The following is a 19,718-nucleotide window of genomic DNA, read 5'->3' on the forward strand; positions in this document are numbered from 1 at the left end:
GAGGGAGAGGGAGAGGGAGAGGGAGAGGGGGAGGGGGGGAGAGAGAGGGGGAGGGGGAGAGAGAGGGGGAGAGAGAGAGAGAGAGAGAGAGAAAGGAGAGAAACATCAGTGATGAGAGAGAATCATGGATTGGCTGCCTCCTGCACACCCCACACTGGGGATGGAGCCTGCAACCTGGGCCCGTGCCCTTACAGGGAATCAAACCGAGCCCTCCTGGTTCCTAGGTCAACGCTCAACCACTGAGCCTCGCCAGGCAGGTGGAGCTTTTCTCTGTGAAGGGCAGTTGCCGGGGGGATTCTGCCAGGTGGAGTGAGGGTTGGCTGAGGGGTGTTCACGAAGGTCTTCTTTGGGTGTCTGGGTCGTTGGGAGGGACACTGTGATAAACTTAGAGGTGGCTGGGACGCAGTGTGTCCCCATCCCTCTGGGCCGGGGATCACAGTTCCCAGCATGGTCCTGGGCAAGGGCAGGGATCCGAGGGGTTCCTGTTGGCACAGACCAGGCCTCTGCACGCCACGCTCCCTGAAGTGCAGGTGGGTGGCCGGCACACAGGGGCTCAGTTTACCCGACTACTGACTTCACCCACCATCTGCTCTCGGTGTTCCGTGAAAACAAACGGGCGCCTGTAGATAATGGGAGGATTGACTCTAGGTACTCCGAGCAGTCACCGTGATAGTGCCACTCATTGTGGGCACGGGGGTGCAGGGGCACAGGGGTGTAGGGGGTGCAGGGTGGGGATCGACGAAGACAAGCCCACCAGTGCTGGCGACCTCGGAGGGACCACATAGTCCCTGCTCCCCCATCGGCCTGTGGACAGTGCTCACACCGCGGAGACCTGTGGTGATGATAGCGGTAGCCGTGGTCACGGGCGTGGCTGTGTATTAAGTGTATTAAGAACCATCGCTCCTGACTGCCCCGTGGGTGCATGATCTCAGGTGCAGACAGGCTGAGTCACAGGCTCCAGACTGACAGCTGAGCGTGGCCGCGCCGCAGCCCCAGCGGGTCTGTTTGCTCCCGGAGCTCATGTCCTTCACGGCGACGGCCTGTCACCTCCCCCAGTGACCAAGTTAGCCAAGTCACCGGCAGGGTGTACCCGGCAACGGCTGCATCTTGCTGCACCTAAGCTCTGGCTTCAACCATCTTCAGTAATAAACGTTCACAAACACCACACGTTTGCTCGGGGGTGAGAACACTGCTGGTCGTTCAGCGCCAGCTGCAGTCAGTGGTGGAAACCCAACATGCGGCAGCCGCCTTTGCCGTAGGCCCGGCTCCCCTCCTGCACCGAGTGGCCCCCTCGTGGCAGAGGCTGGCTTCCAGATGCTGTCACCCCATCTCTGCTGGGGCCTGTGGCATGCGCACTGCGTGGCACGCTGCTGTTTTCTCCTTTAACCTGCTCTCCCTCCCTGGCTTTGGTGACAGTCTCTGCTTTGTCCCCAAAGCCAAGTTTAGGGTCTCAGGCCACAGGTGTGCTGTACGTGTCCCCGCCCATTGTGGGGTGACTGCTGAGGAAGGTTGCACTCCTGGGGGAGGGCTGTGTCCCTGGGGGAGGCCTGCTCCAGGCCGGAGCCTGCCAGGCCCCCTGGCCGCAGAGGAGTTAGATGGGGGCCTCCGCCCGCATTTTTCTGACAGTCCAGGGCAGCAGCTCCGCGTCCAGCCATCACCAAGATCCAGGGGAACGTGGCCGGTGCAGCCTTAGTTTAACGCGCAGTCCCTGCCAGGCGCCGTCAGCGGGTCTGTGTGGAGCTGGGAGTAATGGGCCGTGTCATGCTCTGAGCTGGGCAGTGACTTATGTGGGTGTCACCCCCTAGCTTTTTATGGAACTTATTAATAAATCAGTAATTCCATCTGCAGGGAAGTTGTTGTGTTTATAAATATTTAATTTACCTCCAGGTGCCCACATTTTCTCCATCTTTGCCTCAACTCTGCTGACATGGCTCAGCTCAATGGATTAAGTTATCGGAGTGGGAATGGTCCTCTCTCCCTCTCTCCTCTCTCTCTCTCTCCTTCTCTCTCCCCCCACCTCTGTCTCCCTCTCTCTCCCTCTCCATCTCCCTCCCTCTCACTCCTTCTCCATCTCCCCCCCGCCCCCATCTCCCTGGAATTGAATTTACCGTATCTGTGAGGTCTCTGTGATGGGCTTGGGTTGGGATCAAGCTGGGAGAGCCAGCGTCTCTGTGACACTGTGAAAGGCCAGTCCGGCTTCGGAAGAAGACAGACGGAACTTTCCGAGGGCGACCTCGCGAGTGGAGACCTGCTGTGGGCATGCGTTTCCCCCATTTTCAAGTCGATGACATTGAGAATCGGCAGTGGTGTCTGACGTTCCCACCCACAGAGAAATAGCTTGGTCCCTGCCACCCATTCGTCGTTGAGAGCCGGTGCTTAGCCGGCTGCTGGGCGGCAGGGTGAATGGAAAGGGCTTTAAACAAGTAAAACGGACGCAGCCCACGTGGCGGTTTCCCTGGGGTGTGGGTCCGGCCCCACAGAGGAGGCAGCCGCCGGGCACCGGGCACAGCGGAACGTCACCTCTCAGCACCCAGTGGCTAACCGTAGTTGTTATCTCTCTGTTCTTCTGTTTCAGGAAATCGCAGCTTATTTAATCACGTTTGAGAAGCACGAAGAATGGCTCACCACATCCCCTAAGACAAGGTAATGCCCGGATCTCGCAGCTTTTCCGATACGCACAGTAAATGGGTTGATTTTCATGGGTTGCCTGATCGGGCCGGTCAGGGCCCCGGGCGAGTGGAAGTGCCACGTTGTGTGTGATGGCTCGTGGCATCGAGGGCGCGCTGATTGGCCCGAGACCGTGGGCGCGAGGGCAGGGTGGTCCCGCGGCGGCCAGCAGGCGGGGTGTTGCTCTCTCCCTGGCGCTCACCGCGCCCCCTGCCTGCCGGGCGCCCTGCGAGCCTCGGCCCTCGGGAACCTCGGGGGCGTTTATTTTGGGAACCTGCCCACCTGCCACCCGTGTTGTCTAGAGACTCACTTTTTAAAAGGGAACTCCTGAACGGCCCACGCCCATCCCAGTGAGGCTTACAAATGGAAGTTGGGTTATTCCTGGCGGTCAGGAGGCCTCCCAGGCCAGAAGCGGTGGCTACGCTTGCGGTTTATGACTCGGTAAATGTCCTTGAACCTCCAACTCCCACAGACCCCGACCTTCTCCCCCCGCCCGCGGGGGGGGGGGGGGGGGAGGAGAGGGCTTGGCTGGCGTGGATACGGGGACCTGCACTCTGCCCGGCAGGGGGTGGGTGTGTGACAGCGGCCATTCAGGCTTATTTGACAGGCAGCCTCCTCCCTCCTCCCCAGCTCTCGTGGCCCCACCCCCATTGCCACGGCTCTCCTGTGGGCCGTGCCGGGCAGGTGTTTGTCGGTGTGGAGAGCGGGCTTATGTGAGCGCCGGGCTGAGGGCTGGATGCAGGAGGTGGGATGCTCCATCCATCTCATTTGGGCAGAAGCACAAGATCTTCCCGGTGTGGGAAGTGGGACCAGGGTGTGTCTGCTGCCCCCGTGGTCACCGGCCCGACCCACTCTTCCTTCCTGAGCCCTGGAGAGAGGCTCTCGTGTGCTCGTTCCTTCTAGAAGGCACTTGCAAGGGTCCCTTCCTCAGGCACGGGCTTCAGTGGTTAGTGTCCTCCAGGTGGCGGCAGAGTCCGCAGAGGCCGAGGGTGTTGAGGAGAGGCTGGTGCCCTGCGTCTCTGGGCGGGCAGAGACGGCTCTGGGTCTCGCAGCTCTCCCCGAATTCTGCTGCGTGTGTCCTCACCCCCCAGCCTACTGGGCCAGGGTTTCCTTTGCTAGAGAATCAAGTGGTTTGTAGCAGTCAGCTTTTGCTGTGATGATGCTGTGTAAGAAGCAGCCTCGCACTTAGGGACTCGCAGACTTTGATGTCCTGCACATGGGTCTGTGTTGGCTGTGGCTTTGGGGTGTGGCCGGGAGCACTCGCCGTGTCCTTTCGCTCACTGTCTGGGACGTGTGGTTCTCCTGGGGGTGGCCGTAGCCTAAGGCCCCGGGCAGTCCATGCCTGAAACCCTGCTGCTGTGGTGTCTGTCACGCCTGCTGCATCGCCAGGGCAGTTCCCTTGGCCAAGCCCCAGAGAAGACTGTGGGGTGGGGGCGGGGTGGGGAGTGAATGGAAACACAGTTGACTATTTGGGGAGCATAGCGTTTCTCAAACTGTGGAGATCCCGGCACGTTCATCCCTCTCCTCTTCTGGGGGCATTTCCTTCCAGGGCGTGATTAACTTGAGCGGCATGGGAGTCAGCGGGACGCTTGTTAACATACCCATGTTAACACCCCAGAGTTCACTCAGTAGGTCCGGCTGGGCCCGAGCACCTGACATTTCTAACAGGTTCCAGGTGATGGATGTGGCCTACCTGGGACCCCACTTTGAGAACCCTGTTTCCTCAGGGAGAAAGAGGTCTGATTTCTGCCTCTGCCCGTCCCCGACGCCCGGCAGCGGGGTTCACCCTGAGCAGCCCCAGCCCCTCTGCGCCCCTCGCTCCTCTGCACCCTTCTCTCCTCTGCGCCCCTCGCTCCTCGGGGAGACTCTCCTGGATCCAGGGGGAGGGAGGAGCTCTGTTTAGGCAGCAAGTGGGGTCCGGGCAGCCAGCTGACTGCAGATGTGCAGAGGCGGGCCTGGGCCTGCTGCGGCCACCGTTAGATGGCAGAGCAGTCGACCACTTCAAGGCGGGGCCTGGCTGGGGGCGGGGTGGGGAGGGGGGTTCTGCCTTGTGTTTCAACTTTAGAATTTGGGTTCCAACTGAGAAGTCAGTGCCCCTCGGGGTCATGCCTGACTCACATGGCTTTTTGGAATCTAGTTGGAGCCAAAGGGCTTCGTATCTCGGGGCACAAGGGGCAGCGTGGCTGAGGGGAAGGGGTGGGGTCAGGTCCTGACAAATCCGATCTGAGCCCCCCCTCCTGCCCCCCCGTCACTCAGCAGCTCTGTGGCATTAAGAAGGCACTTTAGCCCCTTTATTGCTTATTTCTTTTTTTGAGGGGGGGGTGGGGGGAGAGAGAGAGAGAGAGAGAGAGAGAGAGAGAGAGAGAGAGGAGACATAGATTATTTGTTGTTCCACTTATTCCTGCATTCATTGGTTGATTCTTCTGTGTGCCCTGACCAGGGATTGAGCCCAAAACCCAGGCGCATCGGGACGACACCAATTGAGCTGCCAGCCAGGGCCACTTCAGTCCCTTTAAAAGCCCCCCTTTTCTTGCTCACGGACGGAACAGAGCTGACGCCGAGCCTGTCCTCATGGGTGAGGACTGAGCGCCGTAATGTGTGTGACCTTGCTTTGCACGCCGTGAGGTCGGGCGATGCAGGGATATCGCAGTGCCTCCTGCCATTGAGGGGCGGTCCCAGGGCTGGAGGCTGTGGCCTCGGGAAGCAGCTGCCAGGGTCCCCGCGGACGGACGGACGGAGGGACGTGGGCAGGACCGAGATGGAGGGCGGAGAGCATTTCCTGTTAGTGCTGGGCTCCCCGCTCCAGGAGGAGGAGAAGTTGCTGCGGTTGTTCAAGGACCTTCCTCAATTAGTTGTTGAGTTGAGTTCGGGTCCCCCTCCCGTCTCCGCTGCTGAAATTAATCGGTGCGGTTAACTGCTGAGCTCATGCCCACCGGCCTCCTGGTATTAGGGAATTAATGGCACCAGTGCTCGGCTGAACGAGGAGGCAATGCAACTCCTGGCGGCCGCCGCCGCTCATTCCATTTTGGAAAATTAATAAAAATGAATTGCACCGCTGACATTTATAGAGTTTCCTAATAAAGTGATACATTGTTTGTGTGGCGGAATCCCTATTAAATTAATTGTCGTAATCAGTGCATATAGATGCTGGTGTAGGGGCTGGGGGGGGACCAGTCCCCGTCTCCGTGGCCTTGCGTGGATTCTGCCCTAATTACAGAGGCACCCGGGAGCCGGCACCTGTTTAATAAGGAAGTGCTCCCGGAGGTGGCCGGGGCGGGGCTGCGGGCACAGAGGCTCCCAGACGGCCGAGCACCGAATGGTCCATCAGCTCATGTCGCAGCATCAGCAGCGGGGACCTCCGGAAGTGGCCGTGTGAGAAATCACTTCCGGGATGCCCTTCGCTGTGTGCTCACCACTGTGATAACCATTTGCAGACCCGGGGAGCGCCCCGCGCCCCGCCCCACGGGTGAAATTTGCATCTTGGAGTCGAGAGCTCCCCCTCTGTTAGAATGTTCTCCCAGCTCCTCCTTCCCACCTGATTCGGGGGTCACTTCCTGAGAGGTCATCCCTGAACACAGTCTACTATCACACCCTCCCCCAGCCAGACTCCATCTCACCTCCTGCTATGTTTCCCGAGAGCCTCACCACCATCAGACACCGTGTCTTCCCCCGCTTCTCTGGTAATTCGTTCCGTCATTTCTGACCTCCCTTCCCCAGAGCGAGCAGGCCAAGAGGAGGGGGATTGCGGTCTGGCTTGGGCATGGCGTGTCCCCCTCACCACCTTGGGGCTGGGCACGTGGAGGGCGCCCGCGCACATGCCGCCCCAGGCTGTACACGTGGAAGGAGGAGGCCTGCTTCACCTTTCATTTTGTCCTGCACGTCTCCCCCAGGACCAGCTGCTGGGCCCAGCACTGTGCTGTGTTGTTATTTTCCTGCTCAATAGTTATTTTTTATTATTAGATTCTAAGAGAAATTCTTTTTTTAGAATTTTTATTGAATTTATTGGGGTGACATTGGTCAATACAATTATATAGGTTTCAGGGGCACAGTCCTATAACACATCACCTGTACATGGTATTGTGTGTTCACCACCCCAGGTCAAATCTCCTTCCATCACCTCCCCCCTCCTCTCCTACCTCCCCCACCCCTTTCCCTCTGGTCATCACCATCCTGTTGTGTGTCCATGAGTTTGGCTGTTTCTGTTTTGTTCTGGTTTTTGCTTAATCCCTTCACCTTCTTCATCCAGCCCCAACCTCCCCTCCACCCCCCAAGAGCTGTCAGATTGTTCTCTGTATCTATGACTCTGTTTCTATTTTGTTTGTTAGTTTATTTTGTTCATTAGATTTCACATATGCGTGAGATCATGTGATACTTGTCTTTCTCTGACTGGCTTATTTCACTTAGCATGATGCTCTCCAGGCCCCTCCATGCTGTCACAAAAGGTAAGACTCCCTTCTTTGATTTACGGCTGAGTAGTATTTCGCTGTGTAAATGTCCCACCGCGTTTTCATCCCCGGCGCCGTGCTTCGAAGCCCTTTCCACAGCTCTGTGGGCAGGAGTCACGGAGAGGGTGCAGGGCCTGGCCGGGCTGCCCAGCGAGCGTCGGAACTGGAGTTGAAGCAGGATAAGGCCGTAGTCTTGGCTTTTATGCCACCCTGCGCTGTGCAAGGGATGTGGGGATCAGGGGTGCTCCCTGGTCCTCTCCACCTCCAGCTCCAGCTCCAGGACTTCTGAGCCCCCGGGACCAGGCACCAGGCAGAGCCTCTGTCAGTGCACGAGGCTCAGGTGCCCGGCCAGGTGTGCTCCTGTGTTGTGTCCTGAACTGGATTCGGCCCCCAAGTCGCAGGCAGAATGGGAGGAACGCACTGTCCCCCTATATTTCAGAGAGGAAAGGAGAGGGAGAAAAAGAGAGAGAGAGAGAAAGAGAGAGAGAGAGAGAGAGAGAGAGACATCAGTGAGAGAGAACCATTGATTGGCTGCCTCCTGCACATCCTACACTGGGGATCAAGCCTGCAACCTGAGCATGTGCCCTGACCAGGAATTGAACCGAGACTTCCTGGTTCTTAGGTCGACCCTCAGCCACTGAGCCCCGCCGGCCGGGCAGCAACCCCAGTGATGTACTTCTCTCCCCTGGGAAACGTGCGGAGGCCGGGGCGCGCAGGCTCCGGATGGGACGGAAGGCGCTTCCTTCCCAGGAATCCTGTGTCACGGTGGAAGGAGGCTAGAAAATGCTGTTACTTATCTAATTAATTAATTAGATTTCTATGGTAGCACCTTAGCACTGAAGCACTGAAGGTCTAGTGATAGGATTTCCCCGACTGAACACTGAGTGCTTCTTGGTCAGAAGCAGTGACACAGCCGAGCAGAGGGCGGGCCTGGGAGGAAGGAGAGAGGGGAGACCTGAGCCTCCAGCTGACCCAGCTGCTGCTTGGCTCTCTCTGTGCCAGTTGGGCAGAGCTGGGGGTTGGGAATTGGTAGAGAGAGAGGGAGAGAGCAGGCACACTCATGGGGGTGCTATGGGGGCCCCGCGTTTGGAGGGCAGCCTCATCCCCGTCGTTTCAGGGCCTTTTCTCCGGAGACAAAAGGAAGATACACTGGGCCCGCGGTCACCTCAGCGGTTGTGCTGAACTGGGGACCTGCCATCGAGTTAACACAGCGCCGAGCCACGGTCCCCCCTCAGCACCTGCTGAATGTGCTGAGCTAATCCCTGACGCGTCCCCACGGCAACATCAACCGAAGGGCAAATGCCGCGTGAGGGGTCCGAGGGGGTCTGCTGATGCAGGATGTGGGGAGCCCGCCTGCCCGGACCCCCACGCCAGGGCCTCCGCCTCAGGGGTGCCGTAGTTCCCGGACGAGGCGGGGAATTAGCTGTGACCTGGATCCTGGCAACGCGTCTGGTGTCTCGACGGTGGTGGGGAAATCCCTGGCCTCCTTACAAAGTGGGTCTGTCCCAGATTCCAGGTCATTATGGGAACCACAGGCTGCAGGCGGCAAAGCAGCAGGAGTCAGGGGCTGCCCGAGTCCCCCCAGTCCCCCCGAGTCCCCACCGTGCACAGAAGGCGCGAAGCGGGGGCGCTGGCTGCCCCGTGCAGCCGGGACCTGGGCGGGCGGGGGGGCGTTGTCACGCACATGGTCCGGTGTCCTCAGCCGTCCTTGGCCGCCGGCGGAGAGGACACTGCCAGCTGGGCCGCTGTGGGAGGGCGCCGAGAGAGGGGATGGGCGTGGTGTCTCCTCCCTCCCTGGGGGAGACAGCTGCCAGCTGCCAGCTCCTGCCTCTACTTTCTCTTAGTGTTTTAATTTACAGTGAACACATACATGACATCGTTTGATAAGTCACGTGGTCCCTCAGGCTTGTAGGAAAGAGCAGCAGCCCTCCGCCCGTCTCCCAGGCGTGGCCGCTCAGTCCTGCCGCCTGCCTCCGTTTCTCGGTGTTACCCGGCTCTTCCCCGATGTGTCCATGCTAGACGTTACCGTGTGACTCTGGCTCAGTGAGGACAGCGCTCCCGCTCTGCCCTTCTGTCTGTTTCCTTGTGAGGGAGGGGCTTGTTCACGGGCGTGGCCAGCGTGTGGCTGGGCGACGCTGACCTTTGGCCTCTCTGGCTGACGGCTGGGCGCTGCCGTTCCCAGAGGAGGGTCAGTGAACCAGTGAACAGCTGCCTGCTGGTCGGGGAACCAGGCAGGGGAGGGGCTTGGCGTTCCGCAGGAATGATGGCATCCTCCTGGGGGCACTGGTGTCCCTGCCTCTCCTCCGTGGTGTCCGGGTCGGGGTCTTTCAGGCTGTCTTTCCCCAGAGGACAGACATGTCTCCAGTGGAGACAGGGCCGGTGGGTGCCTGGCTGCTGGGTCCGTGTAGACCCGGGGCGGGCCCGATGTTTCCATGCAGATCTGCAGCCCCTCCCTGCCCCCCACCCGCCCTCACCTCTGCTTCTCTGGCCCCTGAGCCTTGCTGAGTTCTGCAGGTGGATTGGCTAGTTCCTGGGTCCCCTCTGTGGCAGGTGGGCTTCGACGCTGTGTCTGCTTTCTTTCCATCTCTCCAGGATGTGTCACCTGCAACCCCTGCTCATCCCTGCCCCCTTCGCTCTGTCCTTGTGGGTTTATATCTGTTTCATCCCTTTACTGTCACCGGTCGGAGGCACGATGCTCAGCCCTCATGTCACTGTCTTCCTCCTGGCCTCTCGCTTCCTCATCCTCTCTCCCTTCTCACGCGCACTCTCAGTCTCACTTGCCATTTCACTCCCTTGCTTTTTTCTGTTTCTTCCTGGCTCCTGAGCGTTCTCAACCACGGGTGAGAAAAACACTGATGACCAGGTGGGTGGTGCTGGAGGCAGAGGAGTGATGGGAGAGATGTTTCTCATGAAATAACTGCTAAACTTTGAGTTCTTTTGTGGCTGTGGCACAGAGGGGACCAGGTGGGTGGTGCTGGAGGCAGAGGAGTGATGGGAGAGATGTTTCTCATGAAATAACTGCTAAACTTTGAGTTCTTTTGTGGCTGTGGCACAGAGGGGGAGAAAAAAATCACTCCCTGTACTTTCTGAGTAAGGGTTGTTCTTGTAGAGAATTCCACCCTCACCCCGTCTCCCCTCGGCTCACGGCTGGAATTACCCACGGATCCGCCATCTCTCTGGTGCTTCATCTCCGTGCCCGGTGCCGGAGGGCCTGCAAGGATACGTACGAGTTGTGCAGTTTATTAATTTTGCATTAAGTAATTAATAGTAAAGTTAATTGATGGATTATTCAATTTTCAGGTAAAATGGGATGATAAATATTCATCACTTATTTTATTAAGGGAATTTCCATTTGCTATGTCATTAAATCTAGATTAACGAAGGCTGATTTTAAATGAAGATTGAAAACAATTGTGCTTTGGAATTAATTACTAAGCTAAGGTCGTTGCTTCGTGAGCTTCTCCCCTCCACCCCCCAGTCTCCCCACCCACCCCCCCGAAAGTCAGGGCTTCATCATCTGGGTGAGTATCTGAATTCACAGAAGTGATGCTGCTGTTAGTTTAGAAAAATCCCACGAGTCTTGCTGGTTTCTCCCATGACGCCCGGTTCCCGGCGGCACCAAGAGGAGCGTGCGAGGTGGGCAGGTCAGGGTCCTTTGCCACCAGCATCTGGCTGTGGCTTTGAGCTCTTTTTGTTTATTCGGGAGCTACAACAGGACTTAATTCAGCCCAAACCAGATGGGATGAAGATGTACATCCTGGTAAAAGAATGATGAACATGTATGTGCCTCAAAGTGAACTTTAAAATAGCTTTGGGGCCCTAGCTGGTGTGGTTCAGTGGGTAGAGCGTCAGCCCTTGGACTGAAGGGTCCAGGTTTGATTCCAGTAAAGGGCACGTTCCTCGGATGCAGGCTCCTGGCCCTGGTCGGGGTGCGGGAGGCAACCAGTCGATGTGTCTCTCTCACGTCGGTGTTTCTCTCTGTCTCTCCCTCTCCCTTCCACTCTCTCTAAAAAACTCGATGGAAAAAGTATCCTCTGGTGAGGATAAAAACCAAAAAAGATACATAAATGGTCAATAAGCCCTATGGCATTAGTCATTAGGGAAATGCAAATCAAAACTACAATGAGACACTGCTTCATGCTCATGAGGGTAGCTGTAATAAAAAAATAAAAAATACATAGATTTGGGTTTTTCCCCGGTGTCAGGAGCCCTGTGTGTGATTTCCCATCTGTGAGTGCTCTCAGCCAAGGAGAGCAACAGAGTGAGTTTTGATTTGTGTTTTCTGGCTTGTGATTTCCTTCAGGTCTGGTTGATCTCAATTCGTACAACTGCTCAGAGCAGCCATCCGCAGGCCGGCACTGTCTTCCTCCAACCCCCTAGGCTGTGGAGTACTGTGAGTTCCTTCACATCCGGGATCTCAGTCCTCACAGCAGCCCTGCACAGTAGGCAAGGCCTAGGGAAACTGAGGCACAGAGGGAGGAGGAGCAGGAGGAGGGAGAGAGCCCCCATAAACACAGCCCTTCGTTCTCCTCTGCCGCCACCTCCCTCAGAACACGGTTGAGGAAACTGAGTCGCAGATTCTGTTCTCGGGCCGAGGTTGACTCGGCTAATTAGCCTCAGAAGTTGGGACCGGAGCCCAGATCTTTCCGACACCATCTGAGTGCTTTTTTCAACTTCAGCATCTTGGTGCTTTCAAATAATTTTTTAACCACCCGCGTAGTGGGCCCTCGGGAGTATTTATAGCCCAGTGGAGCGGTTCTCGCTGCCTCGCCACGGCTTCGTTATAGCTTCCCGGCCTCGCGCTCGCTCTGAGTTGATCCTACGGCGAGCCTTCCTCCCAGGGGAACGTCGGGTGCTGCCGCACTTGGACCTGCTCTCCTAGAATTATCCCTAATTGGCTTGGAAAGTGGCTTCCAATAGGCAGAGGGCTCATGGTTTCGCTTTCCTGGTTGTGACTCGGGGAGGCACCAGGTTCTATCTGGTTTGGGATCAAGGTCTTGTGAACTGGGAAACTAAGCTCCTGTCACTAGTGTGAAGATTGATGTGTTGCCTGGCCAGTGTGGTTCAGTGGTTGAGTGTCGACCTGTGAACCAGGAGGTCACAGTTCCATTCCCAGTCAGGGCACATGTCCAGGTAGCAGGCTCGATCCCCAGTGTGGGGTATGTGGGAGGCAACTGATCAATGATTCTCTCTTATTTTATCACTAGAGGCCCGGTGCATGAAATTTGTGCACGGGTGGGGTCCCAAGCCTGGCCACCGATCAGAGCCAATCAGGGCCAGGCCGATCAGGGCCAGGACAGAGAGGAAGCAACGGTTGCTGGGCTGGGCGCAGAAGGAAGGGATGCCGGATGCCAATGCCGCCATCATTGGCGCTCTGCCACCGCGGAGTTCCCCACCTCCCCTCCCCCCTTCCCTTGCTGCCATGCCGGTGGGCAGGTGGTGGGTCCATCGGGGCCTGCCAGCCAGGGGGAAAGATGGGGCACAGAAGGTTGGCCGCCGGCCCCTAGGAGGGAGCCAGCCCTCGGCCCCCCCTGGGAAAGGGGCCACATCTGCTGCCACCCACCCTCAGTTCCCCATCCCAGCCCGGGGGCCTGCCGTCAGGGGGGAAGGACCGTGGGAGATTGGCTGGCCAGGGGAGGTGGCTGTGGGAGTGCACTGACCACCAGGGAGCAGCTCCTGCATTGATCATCTGCCCCCTGGTGGTTAGTGCACGTCATAGCAACCGGTCGTTCCTGTCGTTCTGGTCGTTCTGGTCGCTTGGGCTTTTATATATATACTAGAGGCTCAGTGCACGAAATTCATGCACTTGGCGGGGTCGGGGGTGTCGCTCAGCCTGGCCTGCGCCCTTTCACAGTCCGGGAGCCCTTGAGGGATGGCTGACTGACAGCTTAGGCCTGCTCCCCATGGGCCTAAGCCGTCAGTTGGACATCCTTAGCGCTGCTGTGGAGGCAGGAGAGGCTCCCACCACCGCCGCTGGGCTCACCAGCCAGCTTCTGGCTGAGCAGCACTCCCTGTGTGGGAGTGCACTGACCACCAGGGGGCAGGTCTTGTGTTGATTGTCTGCCCCCTGGTGGTCAGTGTGCATCATAGCGACTTGTCGTTCCACTGTTTGGTCGATTTGCATATTAGCTTTTTATTATATAGGATATATATATGTTTCTCTCTCCCCCTCTCCCTTACTTTCTGAAATCAATACAAATATATTAAAAAAGAAAAAAAGATTGAAGTGTTGCCCCGGGGGAGACAGTGGGGAAACCACTGGACAGCCTGGCTCTTCAGGTGGCAGGCAGAGGGGCGGGGGGTGTCGAAATGCAATCCACCACGTCCAGTGTCATCAGTGAACTTCCCTGAGTGCCGGCTGCGTGCGGGCTTGTACCGGGCACTGCGGTGACAAAGGCAGCAGGAAGCAAGGCCCCTAATCCAATCAGAGACAAGTCAGGCACGTCCGAGATCACGGTAGAGGATACCAGGCGGCAGGCACAGGAGAGCTGGTGTGTGTATGTGTGTGTGTGTGTGTGTGTGTGCGCGCGTGCGTGTGCATGTTCTCACACACAGAGCTGTGGGAGGAATGCAAATCAGGGCCAAGATCAATGGGAGGCGACTGATTCCATTGAAGGGACAGCACAGCAGCCTTTGTGAGGGTGCGTCCCAGTCAGAGAACCCTGACCTTCGGGGGGGGGGTCCTCCCTGCTGAGGGACGGGAGAGACACCACAGGGCTTGTCTCCTGCTGAGCCCACGGGGAGAGCGGACTGGCTGTGGCTTTGGTACAGATCAGAAGGCGCTGGAGGCCAGGGTGGGCAGGAGGATGGCAAAACTGCCGTGGCCCTGGAGAGCTGCCCCCGCCCTGGGCACGGACCAGCACCTTCTCCGGAGTGCAGCGCCCGGCGAGGCCTGGGAGGTGCGAGGGCCGGCCCATGCTGTGGTGGGAACCCACGCCTTCGCACGTGAAAGCCTCGTGTCCCCTCTACTCTGGTGCAGCTCATGGGCCATGAGCGGAACCCTGTGCAAGGTCACTCAGGTGGGCTGCCATGTCGTGCTGCCTTCCTCCTGGATTTGATAGCAGTGGTTCTCCACTGGGGACAGATTTAGCATAACCCCTGACCCCCAACCCCCCACCTAACTAATCTCTCACCCCACCCAACCCCTCACCTAACCCCGCCCCCCACCCAACCCCTCTCCCCACCCCATCTCCCTCCCAATGCCTCCAGCCTCCAGGACAGTTGGCCATGTCAGAGACATTTTTGGTGGTCACAGTGGGAGGGGACGCACTACTGACCTCTAGTGGGCGGAGGCCATGGACACTGACCCAAGGGTGACCTGCCCCTAGTCAGGGCGCGGAGGCCGAGACCCTGCTGCCAGGGAAGAGGGTCACGCTGAAGAGCAGGGTGGTCCTGGGCCAGACTCTGCCACTGATGAGCAGCAAGTCACCCACCCCTGCGCCTTGGTTTCCTCGTCTGTGGAATGGGAGTATAATAGCTGCACTGTTGTGAGGAGTGTGTGAGGGACTCACGCTGAGCACTTAGGACACTGTTGTTGGGGAATTTCCTGGGGTTGTGTCGCCAGGAGCCCTCAGAACTCAGCCCTGGGCCCTGCACACACAGTCCAGGCGTGTCCCCTTCTGTCGGCGTGGGGGTGCAGAATGGTGGTCTCTTGTCATTCTCAACCACCCCAGACAGTTCGACGATCCTCGGGATAAACAAGCTTCCGAGAGGAGCGAGGGGAGAGCGCAAGGGAGGCCACGCCGCCCACTCCACGGAGAAGAGCATCTTAATTAGGAGGAGGCTGTCAGGAGAGCCAAGGTGGCCGGGAGGCCAGGCTCAGAGCCCCCGGAAGTAAATGGCTCATGTACTGGCCCACACAGAAAACAGGTATTGATCACCATGCTAGTTACTGCGGCGTAACACGTCGCCTCAAAACTCAGTGGCATAAAGTAACCAATACTTATCATTTCGCCGTTTCTTAGGGTCAGGATCTGGGGTAGCTTAATTGGATGCCTCTGCCTCAAGGTCGCTCATGGGGCTGCAGCCTCGTCTGAGGACTCTGGTGGGGCCCCCCCAGGCTGACTCGTGATGTCGGAGGACCCAGCCTCCCCCTCTCTGACGGCCAGAGGACCCCAAACCCCCCCCCCCAACGTGGCCGCTGCTTCTTCAGGGCGAATGAGCAACAGAGTGCGGGAGGGCGAGCAGGAGTCTTGGAATCTGACCCCACAAGGGACGCCCTGACACTTTACTGAGATCTGTCTCTTAGACGTGAGCCACTAGGCCCGGCTCACACCGAGGAGGGGGAGCACATGGGTGTGAATCAGGAGCGGGGCCCCGGGGTAACCTAGATACTGCCCCTCACGCTCACGAATTACGTGGGGACTGAGAGAAAGGCCAGGTGACTGGCCATGGCATTCACCCTGCCTTCTCCGTGACCAGGGCAGGGGCTGGCCTCTCCGACTCAGTCTTCTCTGAAAGCGGCGGCATCCGACTCAGGGATGGTGAGTCCGGGGCAGGCGTCACAAAGCGTGACTCGGTTTCCCGCGAGCTGGCCCGCCTGCTTCAGGCGCCACCGCTGGTTGTGGGGACATCCACGTGCCATCTCTGGGCATCTGACCACCAGAGCCAAAGGGACCAGCCCAGACCACCAATCAAGATGTCACTGTGAAAATGGGAAGCGACGGTCCTGTTGGCCAGGGGCCTGTGGGGCCTGGGGTGCAGCGTGGGGTGGGCTCCCCTGGCCTTTCACTGGGGGCGTGGACTTGACTCCAGTGACTGCCCTGCCCGGGCAGCCTGAAGAGGGAGCGTAGGTCATTCTGGAAATGAGCCTGAGGCGGCCGGGGGCTTCTGCATTCCGTCACCTGATGTTCAGGCGTCCATCCTGGCCATCCTGGAGCGGCCCGGGCTCCGGTGTGGGCTTCGTTTGCTAGATCTTGACACTTGCATATCGCTTCCCGTGGCTGCGGGCGTCTGTGCTCAGGAGGGAGCTCATTTTCCGGGGCTGCACAGCCTTTACCCAGCCCATTAGAATTCTCCCCCGCCCCCACCAGGCTTCCTTTCCGGAGGGCTGGGATGTTTAGAGCCTGCTTCCTAGGCATCGATCTACAGTGATTTTCACCACTGCGCTCCAGGACGGTCAGAGCCAGTGGTTAATCCTTTCAGCAGCTCATCCCTTTTGTTTTAAAATGACCCAGGCGCTGAGTGGCTCTAGCCCGCCCGGCCAGCCTGACCCCCTCAGCGCCCTGCCTTCTGCCGCTCCGTTCAGATAAGAGAGTAATCCAGGCCCGGCTGGGCGAGTGTCGCTGTTTTAATATCTGATTGGCAGCTGTCACGGACGCGGCTGCCCACCTGGGCCGTGAGCGAGCTCTTGGAAGGAGGGTCAGGCTCCACCTTGTTGGGAGGCGGCGTGTCCTCTGGTCCCCGAGGGGCAGCGCTGACCCGCAGGCCAGTGTGGCTCCCCTCTGGTCGGTTCTCTGCCTGTGGCTGTAGAAGGCGACACCAGGTCCCCACACGCATCCTGTCCCGTGGCCCCAGAACAGGTCACCGTGCACGGTCACGTGTCTGTGTGTCAGCGCGGGATACAGGTCTCCTGGGCTGTAGCCGAGGTGCTGGCTGTAGCCGAGGTGCCGGCAGGGCTGGTCCCCCTGGGGCTCCAGGGGAGAGTCCATTTCTTTGCATCCTGCAGCTGCTAGAGGCGCCCACATTCTTTTTTTAAAAAATATGTTGTTATTGATTTTTAGAGAGAGAGGGAGAGGGAAGAGAGATAGAAACATCAGTGATGAGAGAGAATCATGAATCGGCTGCCACCTGCACGCCCGCTACTGGGGATCGAGCTCACAACCCAGGCATGTACCCTCACCGGGAATTGAACCATGACCTTCTGGTTCATTGATTGACGCGCAGCCACTGGGCCACACTGGCCGGGTGAGGCATCCCTATTCTTTGGCTCATGGCTTCTTCCTGTCAGAAGGGCCAGCAGCGTGGCGTCTCTCGGACCCTCAGTCTCTGACCTTCTCTCCCGCCTCCCTCTTCTACTTTCAAAGATCCTATAATTATGTCAGGTCCAGCTGGTAGATCAGACACTTGACCTACGTCAAGGTCGGCCCGTGCCCAACCTTGGTTCCCCCTTGCCATGCGACCTCCCACATGCACAGGTTCCTGACATTAGACATGGACATCCTAGGGGACATTAGGCGTGGACATCCTAGGGGGACAATAGGGATGGACATCCTAGGGGACATTAGGGATGGACATCCTAGGGGGACATTAGGGATGGACATCCTAGGGGAACATTAGGGATGGACATCCTAGAGGACATTAGACATGGACATCCTAGGGGAACATTAGGGATGGACATCCTAGGGGACATTAGGGATGGACATCCTAGGGGGACATTAGGGATGGACATCCTAGGGGAACATTAGGGATGGACATCCTAGGGGGACATTAGGGATGGACATCCTAGGGGAACATTAGGGATGGACATCCTAGGGGGACATTAGGGATGGACATCCTAGGGGAACATTAGGGATGGACATCCTAGGGGGACATTAGGGATGGGCATCCTAGGGGGACATTAGGGATGGACATCTTAGGGGAACATTAGGGATGGACATCCTAGGGGGACATTAGGGATGGACATCCTAGGGGAACATTAGGGATGGACATCCTAGGGGGACATTAGGGATGGGCATCCTAGGGGGACATTAGGGATGGACATTCTAGGGGGGACATTAGGGATGGACATTCTAGGGGGGACATTAGGGATGGACATTCTAGGGGGGACATTAGGGATGGACATCCTAGGGGGACATTAGGGATGGACATTCTAGGGGGGACATTAGGGATGGACATCCTAGGGTTTATGGAAATTTCCATTGAGAAGAACCCCCGAGCTTCCCTGAGCAGGAGTCCAGTGTAAGTGTAAGTGTGGGCGTTGGAGACAGCCAGGCCTGGTCCACCTTCATCCTGCCGCCTGGGCGCTATGAGATGGTGTCGGACGTGTGACCGCAGGTGACCAGTGGGCGAGCTGCTTCACCGCCCTGAGCCCTTGTCCTTTGAGCAACAGGCATGCGAACACCCGTCGTCCAGGGCTGTGGCCACAATCCCCGGAGATAATCGTAACCATCTCCATCTTCGCACCGGCTCTCTCATCCCTCCGGGGTTTGGCATGTCGTCCATGCTTTCCTCGCCGCAGCTGGCGGAAGGCATGGAGCTGAGCAGCACCTGCACCTCCTGACCCCGATGGCGTGCCCTCCCTCTGGGCTCTGGCAGCTTGTTCTGGCCCAGCAGCCTCCTGCTCGCTCTGGTCCTGGCCACGTGAAGGGCGGGCGGCGGTCACACGGAGCTGGGCTGGTCCCTTTGGCTCTGGCGATCCTCAGGGGACGCTGCTTCCCCAGGTCCTTGTCCCGTGGCTCAGGAAAGGTCAGGACACCGCAAAGCACGGGGCCATTTGCTTATTTCCCCTTGGCGTCTTCGCAGTGGGGGGTGGGGGGCGTTCTGGGGCGGCTGGGTGCAGGCCTCCCAGCTTTCTGTGGCTGCCCAGTGGGATGTCAGTAGTGGTCCTCGTCCTTCTCCCTTGGTGCCACCCGTGGAAGTTCCCAGGCAGTCCCTGGGAGCCTGGCCTGTCTCTGCCGGCCCTTCCCCTGGGCTCCCGGTTCACCCAGGAAAGTGTAGCCTCAGCAAGAGAAGCGGCAACTTTCTGAGATGCAGCGAGTGCAGATGAATTATTCAGCGGCTCTCAGTCCAACTTTATTAAGGCCGGAGTCATCGCTTCTGTCAGAAGCCACGGGCGGGCAGGTTCAGCGGCGGCCCTGGGGCTGATGGCTGGGGCGGAGGACTGTGGCGAGCGGGGGCGGAGGACTGTGGCGAGCGGGAGCTGAGCCCCCTGGCGTGGGCTCGCGCTGGGATCCCGTGTGTGCCCTTGGCTGGTGCTCAAATGAGCCTCCGTGGCCCCTTTAACGGGAACGGCTGCTGAGAGAGGGAGGAGAGATGCAGCTCCCTGCGGACGAGGGTCCTGACTCCCCTCCCCGGTTCAGAGATGGGGCCGGGGCTTCAGGCCAGAGCATCGAGGAGGATGGAGAAGGGACAGACTCCCACCACAGACGGACCAGGGCGTGTATCTAATGGCAGAATCGAGTTAAAGAGTTGGTGGCATTTTAAGTGCTTTTCAGGTTCATTTATATTCCAACTTGATAACGAGGAAGTGGCTTTTGTCCAAGAGGTGAGATATGCAAAAATAACCTTTCAGTTTCTCATAATTAACCTTCAGTGATATTCTCGGCTTTAGCGATAGATTTTGTGCTTCGAAGATGTAACGGACCGGAAGTGGCACGTGCTGCTTGACTCCAGACGCCTGGTGACGTGGGGGCGCACCGACGGGGGGCCCTGCCTCTCAGCACCTCTGTTCTGACCACCTGGAGAGGAAATAGCCAAGGAGCCCCGGGCCTTGTGGCGGAGGACCTTTCTCCGCTCCGTCCCGGAGCGCTGTCCCAGTTCTTCATTGCTGTCCTCGCTCCTTAGGCCCCACCGTGGCCATGACCAGCGGACAGGCCAGGCGCAGGGACCTTTCCTCCGTCCTCACTCCCCTTGACGACTGCATTTCCTTTTAAAAATGTAATCTTT

General features: G+C 58.3%; 1 protein-coding gene across 1 annotated transcript in view; it reads left to right on the forward strand.

The window, feature by feature from the left end:
• CAMTA1 (calmodulin binding transcription activator 1) overlaps nucleotides 1-19,718 on the forward strand; it is a 668,603-nt gene that overhangs the window by 244,271 nt on the left and 404,614 nt on the right. The window contains exon 5 of the mRNA XM_023744253.1: nucleotides 2,576-2,643. Coding sequence (XP_023600021.1) covers nucleotides 2,576-2,643 — 68 coding nt within the window. The remainder of the gene's footprint in view (nucleotides 1-2,575; nucleotides 2,644-19,718) is intronic.

Source organism: Myotis lucifugus, unplaced genomic scaffold (assembly GCF_000147115.1).
Source record: "Myotis lucifugus unplaced genomic scaffold, Myoluc2.0 scaffold_440, whole genome shotgun sequence".
Lineage (NCBI taxonomy): Eukaryota > Metazoa > Chordata > Mammalia > Chiroptera > Vespertilionidae > Myotis > Myotis lucifugus.